We start from the raw sequence: 18847 nt of genomic DNA, 5'->3' as shown, positions 1-18847 counted from the left end.
ATTGTATAAGCGATGGACTGAGCATTAGCTACCTCTTCAGTGACGGGCAAAAGTCTTACGCTACGTATTATTACCAAAGCAGGCGGGTCAGCGGCCCTCGGAGAGTTTCCTCCCCGCCCCGGGCCCGGCCCGGTGGCCGGTGCACCTCCTTTCCCTCGGCGCGTTCTCGCTGACGGTGCCTGCCCCCCCCACCCCAAAACCCGGCGGCGGGGCGAGGAGGAGCCCCCCCCCCCCCTACCCCAACCCCCCCACCCCCGGGCAGCTGCTCTCCGAGATGCCTTACGGGGGCGGCGGCCCGGGACGCCCCGGGCCCACACGTTGCTACCTCTACCGGACGTTTAGGCGAGGCGCGCCCCGTTGCCGGTGCGGTGCGGTGTTCCCCCGGCGGCAGCCGCTGTAGCAGTGCCAAGTCTTCTAATAAACGTGCTGCTAACTCTGTCTCCCGCCGCTTCTCATTTCCCGCCGCGGTAACGGCGCCCGCGGAGCGGGGGGGTGGGGGGTGGGGGGGAGAGGGGGGCGGCGGCGGTGCCGGTGCTGGAGCCGCTTCCGGTGCCGGAAGTGGGCGGGCGGGAGGTGGAAGCGCTTCCGGGGCGCTGCGGCACCGGCGGCGGAGCACGCACCGGCTGCAGGGACCGGCCGGGCCGCGGCCGGTGAGTGGGGCGGGCGGCGAGAGAGAGAAAGAGGGAGGAAGGGAGGGAGAGCGGGGCCCCTCAGCCGCCGCGGGGCGGGGGTGGGGGGGGGGAAGCGAGGCCGCGGCTGGGCCCTGCCGGCGGGGGTGGCCTGGGCTCGGCGTGACTCTCTCCGTCGGTGCCGGTGCCTTCCCCCGCAGGAACGGCGCCATGGCTGGGGACTCGGAGGTGCTGCACTTCCAGTTCGAGCAGCAGGGGGATGCCGTGCTGCAGAAGATGAACCTCCTGCGGCAGCAGAACCTCTTCTGCGACGTCTCCATTTACATCAACGACACGGAGTTCCAGGGGCACAAGGTGATCTTCGCCGCCTGCTCCACCTTCATGAGGGATCAGTTTCTGCTCAATCAGTCGAAGCAAGTGCGGATCACCATCCTGCAGAGCGCCGAGGTGGGCAGAAAGCTGCTGCTGTCTTGTTACACTGGCGCTCTGGAAGTCAAAAAGAAGGAGCTGCTGAAATACCTCACCGCCGCGAGTTATCTCCAGATGGTTCACATTGTGGAGAAGTGTACCGAAGCTCTGTCGAAGTACTTGGAAATCGATGCTTCCATGGAGAACGGTAATCAGGCCGCAGAGAGGTGTCACTCCTCCGACGCTGAGCTGAGAAACGGGGATGAGGTTTTAGAGAAAGACTGTGAAATAATCGAGATCTCCGAAGACAGCCCGGTGAACGTAGAATACCCTGTGAAACAGGAGAAGGGGGAGATCTCGCGGCCTGCAGTGCAGAGCTTGATCTCGGAAAGGAAGGAGGCAAAAACCCCAGAAATATCAACAGTTGAAATCGGATACAAGGACGATGAGATCTGTATCTTCAGAATGGATTCTATGAGCGTAGCGAACGTAGAAAATGATCATTTTCCTCAGCCTTGCACTTCCTCCAAAACAAATCTATATTTTCCAGAAACCCAGCACTCCTTGATAAATTCTACAGTTGAAAGCAGAAATACAGAAATGTCAGGAAATCACTTTCAGGCCTTTGTCAGTGACAATCCAGAAGGAACTTCTAGTCTGATGAATGGGTTCCAGAGCCTGGATGATTCTGGCAATTCGTGGCGGCACCAGTGTCCAAAGTGTCCCAGGGGATTTCTGCATCTTGAGAACTATCTTAGACATCTAAAAATGCACAAACTCTTCCTGTGTTTGCAGTGTGGCAAAACATTTACCCAGAAAAAGAATCTCAACAGACACATCCGGGGGCACATGGGCATCCGCCCCTTCCAGTGCATGGTGTGCTTGAAGACCTTCACTGCCAAAAGTACGCTTCAGGATCACCTGAATATACACAGCGGTGACAGGCCCTACAAGTGTCATTGTTGCGACATGGACTTTAAACACAAGTCTGCTCTTAAAAAGCACTTGACTTCTGTTCATGGAAGGAGCAGCAGCGAAAAACCAAACCTGAACACTATTACGAAAGTTAAAATAGACTATGATTAATGGATGGGCAGTTGCGGGGCCAGGGTCCGCAAAAAGCTCCTGCCGAGTGAAATTCTAGATGAAATTCTAGATACAGATCCCCGCGCGACGGAGAGAAGCACAAATATGTGACTGGTGATCAAAGACAGGCCTTGTGAGCAGCAAACTTGCCTGCTGCGTTAAGGTTGCTATTGCTGTAAGTGTGAGAACGGTGTTTACTAGTTGAAAGTAAACTGCAAAATATGTGAAATTATTTCATGCTTCTCTTCTGTTATTCTGGATGCATTCTGATTCTGCCCCCCCAATTATGTTTTACACTCCCCTGTTTGAAGGGCAGGCACTGCCGCTTTTCACACTATTACTGATACTGCAATAAGCTGAAGCCTGAGCCGTGATGTTCTCGATCTGTAACGGCTAAGGAAAGGGGATGTTTGTATTTATTCAGCGAGTCAGTCATTTCCACCTGGTTCACCTATCCTTTATGGTGACATCATCTCCTTAGTTGCCCAAACTTTGCTAGATCTTTTCAACAGAAAGAAGGCATGTTTTCACACTCAAGTCTGTGATATTTAAGAAAGAACACACAACAAAAAATAATCGAGGAGGCTTTCAAATTGCCTCTTGCAAATCGAGAATTGGTAAAAGAGAAAGAAACAAACAGCATTGCCTTGCAGTTAATTTTTAACTGGATGGTCCCATTAGAAGGACTTGTTTTCAGTTTTATGAATGAGTTCTGAATTTTTCTAAACTTTCTAAACTGAATTTTTTTTCTGCCATACCAGTGTTTTGCACCTGTATTTGACTAATTCCAATTAAGTTAGTCCTGGTTTTTGAGTTGTAACATTTGCCTTCATTTTTTACAAATCTTGGATACATACACTAATGTGAAAAATTAAGCTGTGTGCTGTTACATAATAGGAGTTTCTACGTTAATTTTGAAAAACAATCCTTTGTATCTTATTAGGAACGGCTTAGAAATAGAGGTCTTCTCATTCTCTGAATCTGTGATACGGTAAAACAGTAACTATGTGTGTTTGGATAGGTGTGTTTGTACTTGTCAAAGGTCGTTTCAGTTTCATCACAATTATTGAAAGCCCTGTAATGCAGAATCTTTATCCTGTACCTGTCTTTGACTGGTATATGTTTCTTCCACTTAATATGATATAAATAAAGAGTCAATTCAGTTGTTAATATGAGATAATGGCATTTACATTAGATTCTCTCCAATTAGCAAAAAGTGGTAGTTCTTAATTCTGTATCACAAGGGTATGCTTTCCTTCCAAGTTTCAGAAGTGCTGTTACGAAGTTCTTGCTCTTGAGTCCAGAAGTCTGGCCCGTGTGCTCCATAACCTGGCTGTTTTTAAAATCCAAGACAACAGGTTTTAATGTCAGTTAACGGGTTTCACTTCCTTTCCTTCCCTGTGTCCGAGAGTGCCCCAGCCATTGCTTGGGGTTTTATTTATCAGCTATGTGAGGGGTTAGGTGTGTGCAGTAGCTACCGTGCAGTTTCCTGTTATTACGTGTAATAGGTGTGATCAGCCGCGCCAGTGTTATTACTGTCTTCATCTCTTGAAAATTGCACTAGAAAAGTTTTTAAAAAACTTGTTTCATGAGGGTTTTTTTGAGTTTAAACTACCTATTAGTTGGATTGCAGCAATATTTTCAGGTCTGGGTTCATACTAGGCCTTGTGTGGTAGGCAGCATATGTCTTCCTCAAAAACCTTGTACTCTAAATAGGTAAGTAGTGTGTTCTGAAGCTGAGCATGCCGCTAGTGCTGTATTCCTCCAAAAATTCACAAAAATGTCTGACTTCACAGACAGTTGACTTGTGAAGGACTGCATTGTACTGGATCACTGGAAAGGCGTGCGTGCCAAGTCTGCATACCGGGGTGTCCCTATGAATAATGACAGAAATGACAACCCCCGAGTAAGTAGCTAGCGTAACTGTGAATTGAAATCACCTGTTTTATCCAGTACTTTAAGCATAAGGCCCAACCTTTCACAATCTCTTCTATTATTTCATATTCAAAGTTGATAATTTGCTTTATTTTGGTGATTTTTAACTATAGTAATTGTCATGACAATTACTGTAATTAAAAGATTTGGGAGTCATTTATGGCACAACCGCCTGACATTTTGAAAAAAAATTGCATTTTATAGCGCTGTCTTCTGTTTGCATTCATTAGTCTGTCACTATTTACAGCCTTTTTGACCTTGTGATTAGTATTGTTTGCTTGGTTTTCACAGAATACCATTAATTTTTGGTTGCCAATTGCATAAAATTTAAGGGTCTGATTTTCAAATGCATGCTAATACCTGCACCTGCCCTTACTGTATTTACAGTTGTTAACTTGGGTACACATACAGGTTTGTATGTAGCTTTTCACTTGTGCCTATGGACTTACTTAAACTCCTTCATCCTTGGAAGAGGTTGTAAAACAAGGAAAAAGTTTTCTTCCCTCCCTCCCATCCTTTTTACATTGGGCTGCTATTACTGTAGTTCAGTAAATAAATGTATTGTGCATTTATGGGACAGGCTTGGTTCAACTGTGCTTAAATTTGTTCAGTTAATACGCATTTTTGGCAGGTGTACGATTATCATTGTAACTCTTCAAAAGATCATTCCTTGTTTTTTGTTTGACTGTTTTTTATAGGTGTATGCATGGGTATTTTCCTGTGTGTCAAAGGTAAAACAAAGGCTGATCTTTTGAAGTCCGTCTTCTGTGGGAGCAGGGTTGCGAGTTATTTTGGTCTGCTGTTGTATTGCATGTAAACATGAGAGGGAGTTGTGTTGTGTGACAGGCCAACAGCATGTTCTCTTCCGTGGCTAGAGTGTCTTGGTAAGCTTTGTGAACAGAAACTGATTTTGTGCACATGTTCACATTAAAGGTGTTTCCTCTCCCCTGTCCATACATGTAACCACTCGTCCTGTCATAACACAATAAATGAAATGCAAACAAGACATTGTTTCAGAAATACATATGCTTTCTTCTAATCACAGTTAAATAGTTCTGTGCATACCTTGGTATTTAGTATTCTGGCTTGCTATGGTGAGTAAAAAATACAGGCGTTCAAGTGGCAGTCATCCAGTAACGCGTTTTTGCTGTCCTTCGAAGGGTCTACCTGACCTACTTGTCAGACGAATGCTTTCTCCTCAGAAATGACAACTCTACAGCGCCTCGGCCTTGGTTAAGAAAACTGGTTTGATTTTCGCGAGTGACCAGAGAAATGAGGTGCTGCTCCCGGGCTTCTCCCTGGGCTGGCCTGTGGCGAAGCACCAACCCAGGCGCTCCCGCCGCCGCCTTTGTGCCGGGCTGGCCCTGAGGCGGCCCCGCCGGGACTCTCTGGCTTCGCCTCTCACCTCCTCGGGAGGCCGTGGCGGGCGGCAGCGGGACAAGCCACCAGCGCCAGGGACGGCTTCCCATCTCCTCGTCCTTCTGGGCGCTAGTAATAATCAAGTTATTCGTTGAAATTTAAAAAGGAAAAGAAAGAAGCGACGGTTGCCGCGAAGACGGGGCGCCGCGCGTCGAGGAGCGGGATGCGGCGCCGAGGAGGCTAGGCGGGCCGCGGGGGGGCGCTGGCGGCGGCGGCGGCCGCTCTGCCACGTCGTCTCGATGGCTGCCGCTTACCCCGTGGCGGCGGGGCTCGTCTGTGCCGCCGTCTCCATGGTAGCTCCCCAGCCGCCTCCCACAATGCCCTGCGACACCCCCCCCCCCCCCCCCCCCCCCCGCACAGAGAGACCGCGGTGGTCACGTGCGGGGCGGTGGCGGGCGCGGCGCGGCCGTTGGGCTCTCGCGCGGCGGCGCGCGGGTCTCGCGAGAGGGGGCGGGGCGGCGCTCCCGGCTGTCAGCGCGATGAGGAGGCGCCGCCGAGGCCCCCGCCGCTGCCTCCGCCGGGCCGCGCCGCGCTGCCCGCCCCATGGCGTGTGAGAGGCCGGGGCCGCCGCCGCCGCCTCCGCCTGCTCCCGGCCCCGCCGCCCCCGCCTCGCAGGTAGGAGCGGGCTGGGCGGGGGCGGCCGGCGCGGAGGGGGGGGGGACGACGACGCGGTGACCCGGCGGGGCCCCGCCCGGCCCACACACACCCCACCCCCCCCGCCGCCGCCGCCGTCGTCGTCGTCGCCTCCTCCCCCCCGGCGCCCTGCGGGGGTCCCGGCGCTGCGGAATCCGGGCGGGGAGCGGGGCCGGACCTCGCCCGCCGAGCGCGGTCTGTCAGCGCCCCCGCCCCGCTGAGTACCGGCCGTCGCTGCGGCGCGGGGGAGGGGGCTGCCGCCCGCCCTCTCCCCCCCCTCCTTCCCGACGCTGGGCCAGCCGGGGGACGCGGGGCAGCCATTTGGTGGCGGCTCCGAAATGACGGCGAGAGCCGGGGCCGGCGGGCACAGGTGCGCGGCGCGGCCCGGCCGGCGGCTGCTGACAGCGGCCTGGCGGAGGCGGGCGGGGGGGCGAGGCTACGAGGAGACCCGCCGGGGCCGGCACCGGCGAGCGTAAGGCGGTGCGGCTGCCGGTTACCTCGGTGGCAGCCCATTCGGGCCCGCTTGGCAGCAGCAAGCAGCCTGTTCTAGTGGTGTCCTCCAGTACGGAGGGGAATTGCAGCGGTATCGTGAGTGTTCCTACTCTTGTGGAGCTGTGCTTTAGGGTAATGGTGGAGAAGAGTCATGGTGGAAAACAGGCCCTAGAACTGCACCCGTCATGTCACGTTTAAAGCGTCTGAACCAAAAAAAAAACCAAACCAAAACAACCGAGCAGGAAAAGCGTGCCTTGGTTCTGCTGATGCTTGAGGTGCACTGAGGGTTTTAAGTTAAGCGTAGAAGTCAGCACAAAGCGTAGGAAAGGGCAGCAGTGTGATTGGAGAGTGATGAGTATTCGGCTACAGTCAGGGTTCAAAGTGGAACGGTGTGTGTCTTTAGTGAGCAAAAATAATGGCAAAGTTTAGGCTGGCAACCAGGAAAATTTCTGATATCCGCCTGTTTCACTTTAAGTGCAAACTTAGGATTTTGTTTGGGTTTAGTTGTAATTCCTGTAGCTATTCTTGTGTTTGTTCTTTCACGGCCGTTATAGCTATCTCATAATGTTGAAACAAAATTAAAAACAGCCCTTCAGATTACAAGAGTGTAAATTTGTAACTGTGGTGGAAGAGACCTTCCAATTTAAATGAGAACCAACAAGGACAATTGTAAATCTTCTGAATCAAAATACTGTTCCTTGACCTTTGGTCTGTGTTAAACATCTGTGGAGATTCTAGAATTTGAAGCTTGTGTTGCTGGGATAAGTATTATTCTGTGAAACACTGAATTCTTAATTTTTTTAATAAATCATTTTCCCAAGACATGCATGTCTTTTTAATGAACTTTTTCTTGTTTCTTCAATGTAAGCAAAGCTTTCCACAAGAAAAGGTTTCTTGTTAACTCGCGTTCCTGTCTTGTTTGAGGTCATGGCCATTTTTCTCAAAAATATTAAATTCCAGCGATTTTAGTGTCAGTGCTTGAGATATCTCACGGTTATGTCCTCGTCTTGAGTATTGATCTCTTTTATTTAAGGTTTCATTGATTTACAATAGATAGAATATTTACAGTATTCAGAGGGTAATGGCTAGTCGCATTTGTTTTGTTAGGTGTACGTTACATTTTGTTTGGTAAGATTTTGTATACCTCTTAATGAGATGAATAGAAGTGGTCTTTCCTTACTGACTGGACAATCCTAATGAAAGGAAACAAAAATCTGTATCTGTGGGCATATTAAGCTATTCTGTATGAACTTTAAAAAGGCTTTCCAACTCTTATGGAGCCCTCTGTTTTCTTGCCTATGTCTCAGAAAGGAATTATTATTTCATTAAAATTATTTGAAAAATGTTAGAATGCGAAGTTTCTCTTTTGTAAAATGTATAGTTTAAGTATGGAGGTTGTGTTTAAAAAAAAAAAAAAAAAGGCATGGGGAACTAAGCCATACATGAGAGTCCTTATTCTCTGAAAATATTAATGAAGAGTAAGGAATTCTTTGGTGTATCTTTTCTTGAAGTAATTGTGTCAAAATAGATGTGCTTAGAAATAGATTCCCTTTCTCTGCGTTCAGTGTAAGTTCAGTTGATTTTGGTGGCAAAGAAAATTTTTCGTTTATTTGCTCTTCAGTTAGTCCTGAAAAGTCAATACTGTTACAGGAGCTGAATTTGTATCAGGCTTGTGGCAAGGACAAACTCTCCTTTCAGTGACACCTACGAAACACAAAAAAAAACCCACAGTGGCATTACATAAGTATATAGGAAACTTTTAAAATTTAGTAACAGGATTTCTGCTAGCAATGCTTGAACAGGAAAGAGCAGGTGTGAACTGTTGAAGATACACTGAGTCTAGTGTTGACTTGGGGGGGGATTTACCTCTGAATTGAGTGAACTTTGGCAGTCATTGAGCAACCATGAACTTAAATTTGTATTAGTGAATTGTACCACTGTTCATAGGGAATTATTCTTCAGCCACATCTTTTAAGGAGGCAGAGGGGATCTAAGCTTTAATTTTTTAAGAAGATAGCAAGTGAAGCATCCCATAGGTGTTTTGGCAAAACATAGTCTGGATAGACATATATTGTAGTATGTCACCAAGATTTCTCTTGACAATAACTTTTCTAGAATTTAAATTGGGCTGCAGATACTCCCAGTAGCATTAATGTTCAGTGAAAAAACTGCATTGAAATACTATATTTAATGGTCATCAAACACTCTGCTTTATATATAGAATTTGCACGTGATATAAAGACATTTACATGTGACATTATGGAATGTGGAAATAAGCAAGTCTGCTCTGTAAAGAGGATTTATTTTAATTTCAATCCGTCATAGCTGAATGATGCAAAGCTATTACGGGGATGGCCCTTTTCTAAGCCTTTAATGAAGCTAGTTTTTAGATCTGTAGATGATGGCTGTTGAAGAGAAATGAATAAAAGTTTCTAGCCCTTTCAGAGAATAATTTAATACTGATTACTTGATTATGTGTTTGACTAAGTTTTTGACCCAGTCAGGGTGCTTTGAGAACTACATAACTTAGGAAGGAAGACTTGGAAAAGGTACCTCCTTGCAGTACAAACAAATGATTAATCTGCATAAATGGAAAATTATAATGGAGATCACTTAAAAGAAAAGAAAATACCATGATCTCTGCAGCCAACATTAAGAGCAAGTCAGTATCAAGGACTCTATAATTTAGTGATTAAAAGTCAATTGAATTCTAAGATTTAGGCTTAAATCCACAGTGAGATTGTAATTGGACTACCTTAATTTGTGAAAATGCCATATAATTTCACAAGTTTTTCAAGATTTTTCCTTCATCTGTAGAGAAGACTTGCCCATTGTTCAACACTGACAGAATTGCTCCATGTCATATTCTCATACAAGCTCTGCTTATTAGACTTTCCTTTGCCTGTGTCGCACAAGGGACCTGATCAAGTCGCCTGAGCAGAGCAGACCTAATGTAGAGCTGCAAGACTGCCACTTCTGTTCAGAAACATGGCTGCTGGTGATACTGCTGCTTCTGGTTTTTTCCTAGGCATTTGCCTAGGCTATGGGGGAACTGAGTGCAAGCCTTCAACCCTTCCTTTGAAAAGGGATGAAACTTGCATATCTTGCATTTTGGTAAATGTCCTGACTCTGGGCAACGTGCAGCTTTGAAGGGGATTGCTCCCTGCCTCGTGCTGAACCTGTTTCCCTTTGAAGAGAAGAAAGTTTTCTTAGGTTGAGACCCATGCTTACCATGCTACCTAGGAACTGGAGCATGTAGCTGGGGAGGAGGCACTGACTTTGTTCCTTACTCAAAGAACTATACATAGATTTGATCCAATGACTGATTAGTAAAAATGCACAAATGATTTTTAAAAATGAAGCAAAATCCAAGTCATCTGCTAGGGCAGCTGAAGATGAGGCTGCAGTTGTCTTTGATGAATATTCAGTCCTTTTTTGTGTGAGGAATACCTTCAAGGGGAGGGACTGAAATTGTCCCGTCTCCAAATGTGTGTGTTTGGATGCTGCTTTGTAAGATGAAAGTGTGAGTTAAAAGTATTTAAAGTAATTGAATTTGTCTATCTTAGTGTAGATAAGAAATCTGGTCACGGAATTAAGATGTAAGGCAATGCTACCACCACTAGCTAAAGAAATCCCTTTCTCTATTTTTGTGTGAAGTTGTTGAACTCCTGAGGTCGTTCTGGTGTGGAGAAGTCAACATCTCCTTCTGGTATCAGGCCTCTAAGCCCTGGATAAAGGTAGACTTTAAGATAAAGCATTGTCATCAGAATTTCTAATTAGCTAGTCCAGGCAATGTTCAGCTCAACGTGCTGGCTCAGTATCCTGCCGTGGGGTTCTGAAATCTCTCCTTGCCTTGTTTTATGAGTACTGATACTGAACTCGGTAGGCCAAGCGCCAAATGTGCGACATTGCTCTTCATAGATCAAGCCCTCTGTCTTTAAAGGTTTGTTGGAATTCCTGCAGATTTGTGTAATGTCCCTACCTTCCAAATAGCCCTTTATTATATCTGAACAAAATGTGATATTTTTTGGCTGGGTTCTGGTTGGCTGGTGCATATATGCTGATAGATCAGAAAAGTACACAGACAGATAACTGCTGAGCCTGATGCTGTAGCCTTTCCTGAGAAGCACGTGAATTTGGAAGTTTTTGTAGATACCAGTTTTCATGGAATGTATGTGCATTTCAGATGTGATGTATCTCTGTCAGGTTTGCTCAGAAATGGTCTAGGGGTCCTGAGGCTCATGTGGGAGAGGAACAGACTAGTAGAACAGCATGATCACCTAAGCTTGGTTTCTTTAGGAAATCAGGATTAAATTATATTTATCATGTCCAAAGGTTGTTTAGTAAGTACAACGGCTTGGATTAGTTGCAGAGACCGTCATGGGATTAGGTAGCTGAAAGTTAATGTAAAATAAGAACATCTAAATCTTACAACTTCCATAATTTGTAAATGGTACAGCTGTTGGAGGAAGGTTTTGGGGCTTCACCTTTCTCCCCTTCCACTCCACCTTCCAATTTCATAAAATATTCTGGTCAAAAATTATCATGAGAAAATCAGTCACTTATCGTTGTTACTCCACTCCATTGCAACCATTACTGTAGTGGGAAAATGTTATTGTATTAGAAACAGAAAATTACTCAACTGTAATAGTTTTTATTTATTATATAATTTCTGAACTTAGGCTTGTGTGTTTTTCAGTTTGTCATCTGAAGTGTGGCTTCTAATAGTAATACTATAACATTTATTGTGACTATACTATGTAAAGATCTTTCAGTTAAAACTACTAGGTCTTTTCAATCTGTTTGCCTTGTATGTTTGGCCAGTTTCTGTATCAGCCATTTCTTTGGGATTTTTTTTTTTTTCAGGGTGCTTCTACTTTGACAGGCAAGAGAAGCCCTGTGTATGTGTAGAGATAGACAGCATGTCTGCCAGAATGAACAGATAGACCAAGGGTAATTGTTCTGAGTGTACTGCCTGTTAAAAACAAAACCAAAATGATTTCTAGTTTACCTTCTTTATTATGCTCTCCTCCTTGTGTTTGCTCAGTTTAGAGCACTGGAGCAATTTGTTCTGCAAGAGGACATCCCTGAAATACACTGTTTCTGACAAGGAGCAAGAATCTATTAAACATTTGGCTTATGCTTTTTGTAGAAGTTGACATGATAATTAGGAGATGTGAGATTGTTTTCTTAACACACTGGAGTGCAAGAATGGCAGGATAGCTGGCATGCTTAATAGAGTATGGAGACTTCCTCTGCGTATGGCTGCTTGAAGTCGAAGGAGTTGAGAGCTTTCCCCAGCTGTTTGCTGATTTAATTAGATTTTTTCCTGTCAAGAAATCTGAAGGTCAACACATGCTTAGTAGAATCTGTCACTTACGATGATTAAATACCCAGAGATAGATCTTTAAAAATCTTTAAAAAAACCACTTTAAGAATCTGTTGTGTTCATTTCTATCCTGGTCAGGAAAACAAACTACTATATTTTAAAAGCTTGTAAATAGAGAGGTGGCTGTTTCTTGCAGGTCTCTGAAGTATCGGTGGAAACTGAATGTGTGTACTGTCTCAGAGCAGAGATTCCTGCATTTGAGATAATTAATGAGCAGTGTGGAAATAGAGACTGTTTATTAGGAGATTGTTAGTGACCAACAACATATTAGCAAATGAGCTGTGTGTGTACTAGCCTTTTCTTAAACTTTTCCCCGTGTGAGTCATGATGGTAGCACACTTCCCAGAGTCGTCTAGTTTGTGCTGTTACCTGTGTCATGCAGTCAGACAGGTGAAAAAATGCCAGTCTCAGTCCTAGGTCAGCAGTAGTGTTGGTGTTAGTATCTTGACATTTCTGGTAATGCTGGCAAAAGGCTTTAAGAAGAGTGTTTGCTGCAAGGCTTTACACTACAATTCTGTGCATCTCTTGTCCTGCTGTTTTGGTAGGAAAGCTGAAGTAGATGTGCTGAAGGAAATGGTGGGATTTCTTAGAGAGGAATTAAAAATCTTTCTATGCATGTTGGCTCATTGTTTGGTTTTGCTGTTATTTGTTTTGCTTTTGAATTTCCTTGGTTAAAAGACATATGTAGTAATAGCAGATTAAAGAGGACTGCAGGTTTTTTTATCCCTGCAAGAGCTTTGATTGTGCTTTCCTAGAAGTTGGATGAAAATCTATTTTATCCAATGCCTGTGAATATTCTGGCTTATGTTGAAACTGTTAGCCCAGCAGTTTGGTTTTGAAGGGACAGGTTCAACTTTCAGTTTGTTGTGTTTTACACTTGCTATGGGAATTCATTTGGGGGAAAAATTGCTGCATAATATTGAAAACCTCACTGAGATAAGGACATCTTGTACAAGTATCCTGTTACTTAAAGGGCACTGAATGTTCGTAGTACTAAATAGAATTTCTAAACAGATGGTCATAATTAACATAAAATACATCCACAGATAGAGTCTATTTGGTGTTCTAGTAATTATTTCAATGGTCCAATACTTTAGCATTAATTAAACTGTAGCACAGCCAACAATGGAATTGCAGTAGTTACCGAATTCAAACATGGAGGGAAGATCTCAGCTTCCTCAAAACAATTACCTTTTTTTCCATCATCAGAGAAAAAAAATAGGATGTTAAACATGTAATTAAAACATTTGTGTATTGGAGTTTCTAACGAGCTGCTAGGAGAAGCTTGTTCATAGCCTTGAAGTGAACTAACTGGTCTCTAGGTTGCATAGAAAGTCAACATCATTGCACATTGCAGCAAAGGGTGGGGCTGTTTAGCTCTTAGATGGAGCTGTGAATTTAAATCTTCATGATGAAAGCTTGAATGTAAACGGTTTCAATGAACTTCTTAGGCCTGTTATCTTTTTCAAGAACATAAGTTATATAAGATGGGATGTCTTTCAGAACAATTTCTACAAATTCAGATTTTTCTTTGGAATACAATTTTGTAAATGATTTGCATGGCACTACTGCATAGAGTGAGATGTTTCAAAAGAAAAGACTGAGTAGCAAGCCAGCCGAAGTTATTGCTTGCTTTATTGTAAGTTTTGTCCTACATACCTGGATTTTCCACACATTAGATTTTCTTGCTGTGAGTTCATGGAAGTGGAGTTGCATTGTTGTGAGGTAGAGATGTGAAAAGCAAAACCGAATACAGCAAACTCTGCCCTTGTGTGCTCCCGTGGGTTCTTGGGAGAAAAGTTTGAAGTAACACAAGAGAATAATAAAACTAAAAACTAATCTCTCATTCTTTTTGTGTTTTCTTATGATTCTTAACTTTTGTTAATTGATTTGTCTTTTACAGAAAGAGAAAATGTATTTTTTTAAAAAAAAAGCAAAGCTATGTTTAGTTTGGTGTCTGAGTAAGATGTACAGAAGGAGGGCATTGTTCTACTTCAGTTCAAATGGAAGTAACATTTTAACCCCCCCCTTCCCTGCTAACAAACAAACAAAAATTTCTGTGTCCTCTCCCCACCCCAGGCCCATTCTACAACCAGGGAGTTCTTTCAGGGTTTTGAAAACTTGAGCTTAGATGAGACAGTGTGAGAGATGGTTATTGTGATTCACGCCTTTACGTTTTCTGTGCCAATAAATGTCTTCCTCTTCCTACGCTAAAGGTGTATTTAATCCTGTGAGAAGAACTGTAATGCTATTTATTGTGCATAGGTTCGACTTCAACTTACAGTAGTCTGCATTAATTCAGTTCATGAGCCTTTTTTGGTACAATTATTAAACTAACACGAAGTGAGTTTTTTGAGTACTTTGACATAAGGATTTGGTTTTATTCTGTAAAATGTTGAAATGGTGGGTTTTTTTAATTAAAAGTATTTCTAAATTACCAGAAAGCATGTTTTAAATACTCTGTTATTCACTTACAGCTGCCAAAACATAGTACAGTGAAATAATGGTCTGCTAGCCTGCTAAACAAGTGTCCAGCTTCCACAATGCCTGTGCAGGCAGCTCAGTGGACAGAATTTCTGTCCTGCCCAATCTGCTACAACGAGTTTGATGAGAATGTGCACAAACCCATCAGCTTAGGTTGCTCTCACACTGTCTGTAAGACCTGCCTGAACAAGCTTCATCGCAAGGCATGTCCTTTCGACCAGACTGCCATCAATACAGACATCGATGTGCTTCCTGTAAACTTTGCACTCCTCCAGTTAGTTGGAGCCCAGGTATGATTTAAGCAGCTCTTTGTTTTGCCACTTTGTGTTATTACCGTTTACATGCCAGTTGCAATACGCGTACTGATCTTTTACCCTTGGTATAGTCTAAAAAAAAATGGTCAGACTTAAACTTTGTAATATTTAGAAGTCCATACATACTCTAAAAGCAACCACACCATTTTCAGGACCATCCTCTTCTCATAAAATGAAAACATGTTCTAGTTGTAACCTGAATTCTGGTTTAAAAAGGCTCTTGAACTGTGACTGGAGAAAAATACCCATTAGGAAGTAGACAGTTATCTGTCACAATTGTCATTAGAAAACTGAACCTGCAGATTGCACTCATTCATCATACTCTTGCAATGAATCTTCTTTCTACATGTCACATGTTCGAAAGTAGCTAGCTGTTCAGCCAAGTTTCAGAAGCATGTGTGTGTAAAATTTTTTGTAAAATATGCATGATGATTGCTTTTCAGTTGCGTTTTCAGACACTGGCTAATCAGGCCAGGAATGTTCCCTGTGCTGTCTCGTAGCAGTGGCAAAACAGCGATTATATAATCAGTACTATGCTTTATGGAGACTAAATAAGTCTGTTCACCTTATGCTGATTCATATGCTTTCTCATATTACTCTTGCTATAACACCTGGGGGATGCAGTAAGAAGATGCTTTTTACTTTGTTTTTTAATGTCTTATCACATGCCTTGACACAGCTGTTTGTAATAACTCTGTCTATGTCAAAGTGGTTTGTTTCTCAAGTTCACATGTTCCTTTCATTTTTTTATTTCTAAGTTTGTGTCAAATCTCTGCCTTGATCTTACAACATTCATTTTCCTGGTCTCCTAGCTTCTTGCAATGTCTTTCAAACTATTTAATGTATTGTGACTAATATTCCCTGTATTTTCATTGCCTGACCTTGTTACTCTACTTGGAGTTCTTTTCCACCAAGTTTGCTAGTTCTTCTCTCTAAAGATTTCAGCATGCCCAAATTACGCTTAAATTATTTTTTTAACTTTGCTTTTGATTTTTTTCGTATTATTTTCTTGCCAGTTAATTTTGTCTCTCTGTAGTAAATCATGCTGATCTTGTACACTGATCGTCCCCTCAAGTGATGTGTTCTTAATTCATCTTTTAAGTAGCTTTTCATTAGACCTTGGTTATTGTTTTCTATCCTACTGTTGTTCTTAATGTGTTGAGTACTAACAAAAATAATCTTTCATCACCCTGATCCTCATCATGTGTCCTGTTTGGTTTTCTTTATTATATTCTACATACCTTGGGTGGGTCTTGTCTTTCACTTCTCTAAAAAGCAGTGTACATCTGCAGTGTTATGTAATTAATAGTAGTGATGTTGGTACCATCATAGGCATATCATATAGGTCAGCTGGGTATATATAATTCTTCTCCCTCCTCCTCCCCCTTGCATTTTCTTAGGTACCTGATCATCAGACAGTAAAGTTGAGTAACGTGGGAGAGAACAAACATTATGAAGTAGCAAAGAAATGTGTTGAGGATTTGGCACTCTACTTAAAGCCATTAAGTGGAGGAAAAGGTGAGTCTACTGAACAGTGGAATTATGATGTAGCTTACTTTTAACAGCATTGTGTTTTCAGCACTGATTTTAGATGTCAATGGGATAATCCTCTAATTTTTGTAATAAAATGTCCCTTTTGTCTTTAAAAGCTTATTCACACCTGTGACACTTGATTTTTTTTTTAAGTTTACAAAATATTTTTTTTATTTAATAATATTACCTTGGGGCTAACTTTGTACTAAAAGCTCAACTTCCCTCAAAGGATGGGTTTGTCAGTTTAAGACTTTCATTAAAATCCTGTTTGATAATGAATTACAGAGTTGCCTAAGAGAAGGGAAGATACCTGTGACTAGTATGCAAGTCCTAGAGAAAGACACATACTATTAGACACTTTCTTTTGTCTTACTCAGATAAATGTCTGATTAGAAGCAATAGTTTGCCTTTTCTCTCTTTCTTTGAAGGTGTTGCAAGCTTGAATCAGAGTGCACTGAGCCGTCCAATGCAAAGGAAGCTTGTGACACTGGTGAATTGTCAGCTGGTGGAGGAAGAGGGTCGGGTTAGAGCTATGAGGGCAGCTCGATCACTGGGAGAGAGAACCGTTACAGAACTGATCTTGCAGCACCAAAATCCTCAGCAGCTTTCTGCCAATCTTTGGGCTGCTGTCAGGGCACGAGGATGCCAGTTTCTAGGACCAGGTAAGGTACCCGTGGAATCTGCAACAGTGTATATTTAGCTGTACCTTAACAAAACAATCTTTGGAAATTTTTTCTGTTCAGTTGAAGATGTAATTACTTCCGGTTTTCAACTTCTTGCCAGGAAGAAAGGAGAAGGAAAGAAAACATAGACAAGTTAGTAAAATCTGCTGTTTTAAAGTTTGGGTTGATTTTTGTCTCGTCCCACCCTTACTAACTTCTTCAAAATTGTGAGGAACTATTTCAAAAAGTCCTGGCAAAGAAGAGTAAATAAGCATGCTTTCTGCACAGTTTGTAATGCAGTGTAACTGTTAACACAGGTTGGTTGTACTGCTCCCTGTGATTAGAATTGGATAGGAAACTGCAAATGCTCTGTTGTTCATACTTTAGCTGCAAATACAATCAGCCTAACTTTAGTTGCAGCATACTTTAATTTTAAAATTTATAATGATCACGTTTATATCTTTGATAGAAACAGCAAATTCCTAGTTAAGAATGCTGCTGAAGCAAGCACAGAAATGAGAAGGAAATTCTGTTTAAACTGGAAGTAATTCTCTCTTGATTCCAATAACTGATGATAGCATTCCTGTACTGTTCCCATATTTATTTTTTACAGTTTCATGGTGTAGCATTGATGAAATGTCCAAAATGACAAAGGCTACAAGACTGCATAGTAGAGAAAAGTATACAAACTGTACTACTGATGTGTTTATTACTGAAAATTAGTCTTAGCTCTTGAAGTTTGCTGTGCTTAGAGTGCTTCGAAGTACTTCTTCTAAACTAGCAAATTTCTTAAAATGTTTACAAAGCTTTTTTTTATTATGGTTAGTGAAATAATAAGTAATAAGGAATTACATTCAAGATGATTCAGATGCTCCTACTTACCATGTTAATACATGATAGCCTTGCTGTTTTTTGGCAATATATTTCACTTCCTATCCTTTATTTTTGTGTGTTAAAGCTATGCAAGAGGAGGCACTGAAACTTGTATTACTGGCACTGGAAGATGGCTCTGCACTCTCAAGAAAAGTTCTGGTACTTTTTGTTGTGCAAAGGCTAGAACCAAGATTTCCTCAGGCCTCTAAAACAAGCATTGGTCATGTTGTGCAGCTACTGTATAGAGCATCATGCTTTAAGGTAAAATACCAATATTTGAAGCTTGTTACTGTGAACTAGTGCAGCTCCAGAAAATCCAATCTAGGATTAATATCTTGGACCTGTAAAATGTTACATAAATTCAGTTTCCACACATTTAAATAGTTTAGACTATAAGATTTTTATCTAGAACTGTCATGAAGTAATTGTTTGATATTTAAAATTCCCTGCAAAAGGAATAAATGATCACATGTGGAATTAAGCCAGAATAGATTCTGAAATTATTGCCCTCATTATTAACTGCCCATCATCTGGAAATTATCTCCCCTGAAAGAGGCATGAAACATGACTCTGTAGGCACTCCTAGCCTGCTTCAGGTAAGTATTTTAATATAATCACTTCTGACTTTATTTAGATTGATAAGAGTTGACCATGTCCAGACATGTCACACTGGCCTGGATGCTCTCAAAGCGTAGAAACCAATCCCAGCATTCTAAAGAAAACTTTTGGAGTACTGTAGTCCTGGGAACAACACCGGGCATGAGAGAGGGACACCATGCACAGAGAGTGCTCTCAGCCTGAACTCCAACATTGTGTTCCCACACATTTGTCACTGTATCTCCATTTTCTTTTGTCTGTATCTAGCTGCCTTGCACTGAAGAGTTCCTTTTATTTTTAATATGTAGGAGTGGGTTGTTTAAACTGAATATTCCCAACTCTATATCTGGAGAAGAATGAAAAGTTAATTCCATGGGTCTTTTCTTCTTTTTG

At 42.8% G+C, this 18847-nt stretch overlaps 2 protein-coding genes across 11 annotated transcripts in view; both read left to right on the top strand.

Moving 5' to 3' along the window:
- Positions 1-584: 584 nt before the first annotated feature.
- ZBTB6 (zinc finger and BTB domain containing 6) lies at positions 585-5078 on the top strand. Its single transcript, XM_075055183.1, has 2 exons — positions 585-650; positions 830-5078. Exon 2 carries the CDS (start codon positions 840-842, stop codon positions 2121-2123), a length of 1284 nt encoding a protein of 427 aa, XP_074911284.1. The 5' UTR covers positions 585-650; positions 830-839; the 3' UTR covers positions 2124-5078.
- Positions 5079-5946: 868 nt separating this feature from the next.
- Positions 5947-18847, top strand: part of RC3H2 (ring finger and CCCH-type domains 2) — a 34057-nt gene continuing 21156 nt past the window's right edge. For 9 of the 10 annotated variants that reach the window (XR_012654140.1, XR_012654141.1, XM_075055577.1 and 6 more), the window contains exons 1-5: positions 5947-6092; positions 14469-14765; positions 16190-16307; positions 16751-16984; positions 17943-18118. Coding sequence is in view for 8 of the 10 variants with exons in the window: in XM_075055577.1 (XP_074911678.1) it covers positions 14535-14765; positions 16190-16307; positions 16751-16984; positions 17943-18118 (759 nt within the window). In the remaining 2 variants the exon portion in view is untranslated. Of the gene's footprint in view, positions 6093-14468; positions 14766-16189; positions 16308-16750; positions 16985-17942; positions 18119-18847 lie in introns of those variants that run through there. The other variant, XM_075055582.1, reaches the window with a different exon arrangement.

The sequence above is a fragment of the Buteo buteo genome, chromosome 23, assembly GCF_964188355.1.
Source record: "Buteo buteo chromosome 23, bButBut1.hap1.1, whole genome shotgun sequence".
NCBI lineage: Eukaryota > Metazoa > Chordata > Aves > Accipitriformes > Accipitridae > Buteo > Buteo buteo.
Note: the sequence above shows the minus strand (reverse complement) of the source record. Positions and strands in the feature narration are given on the sequence as shown.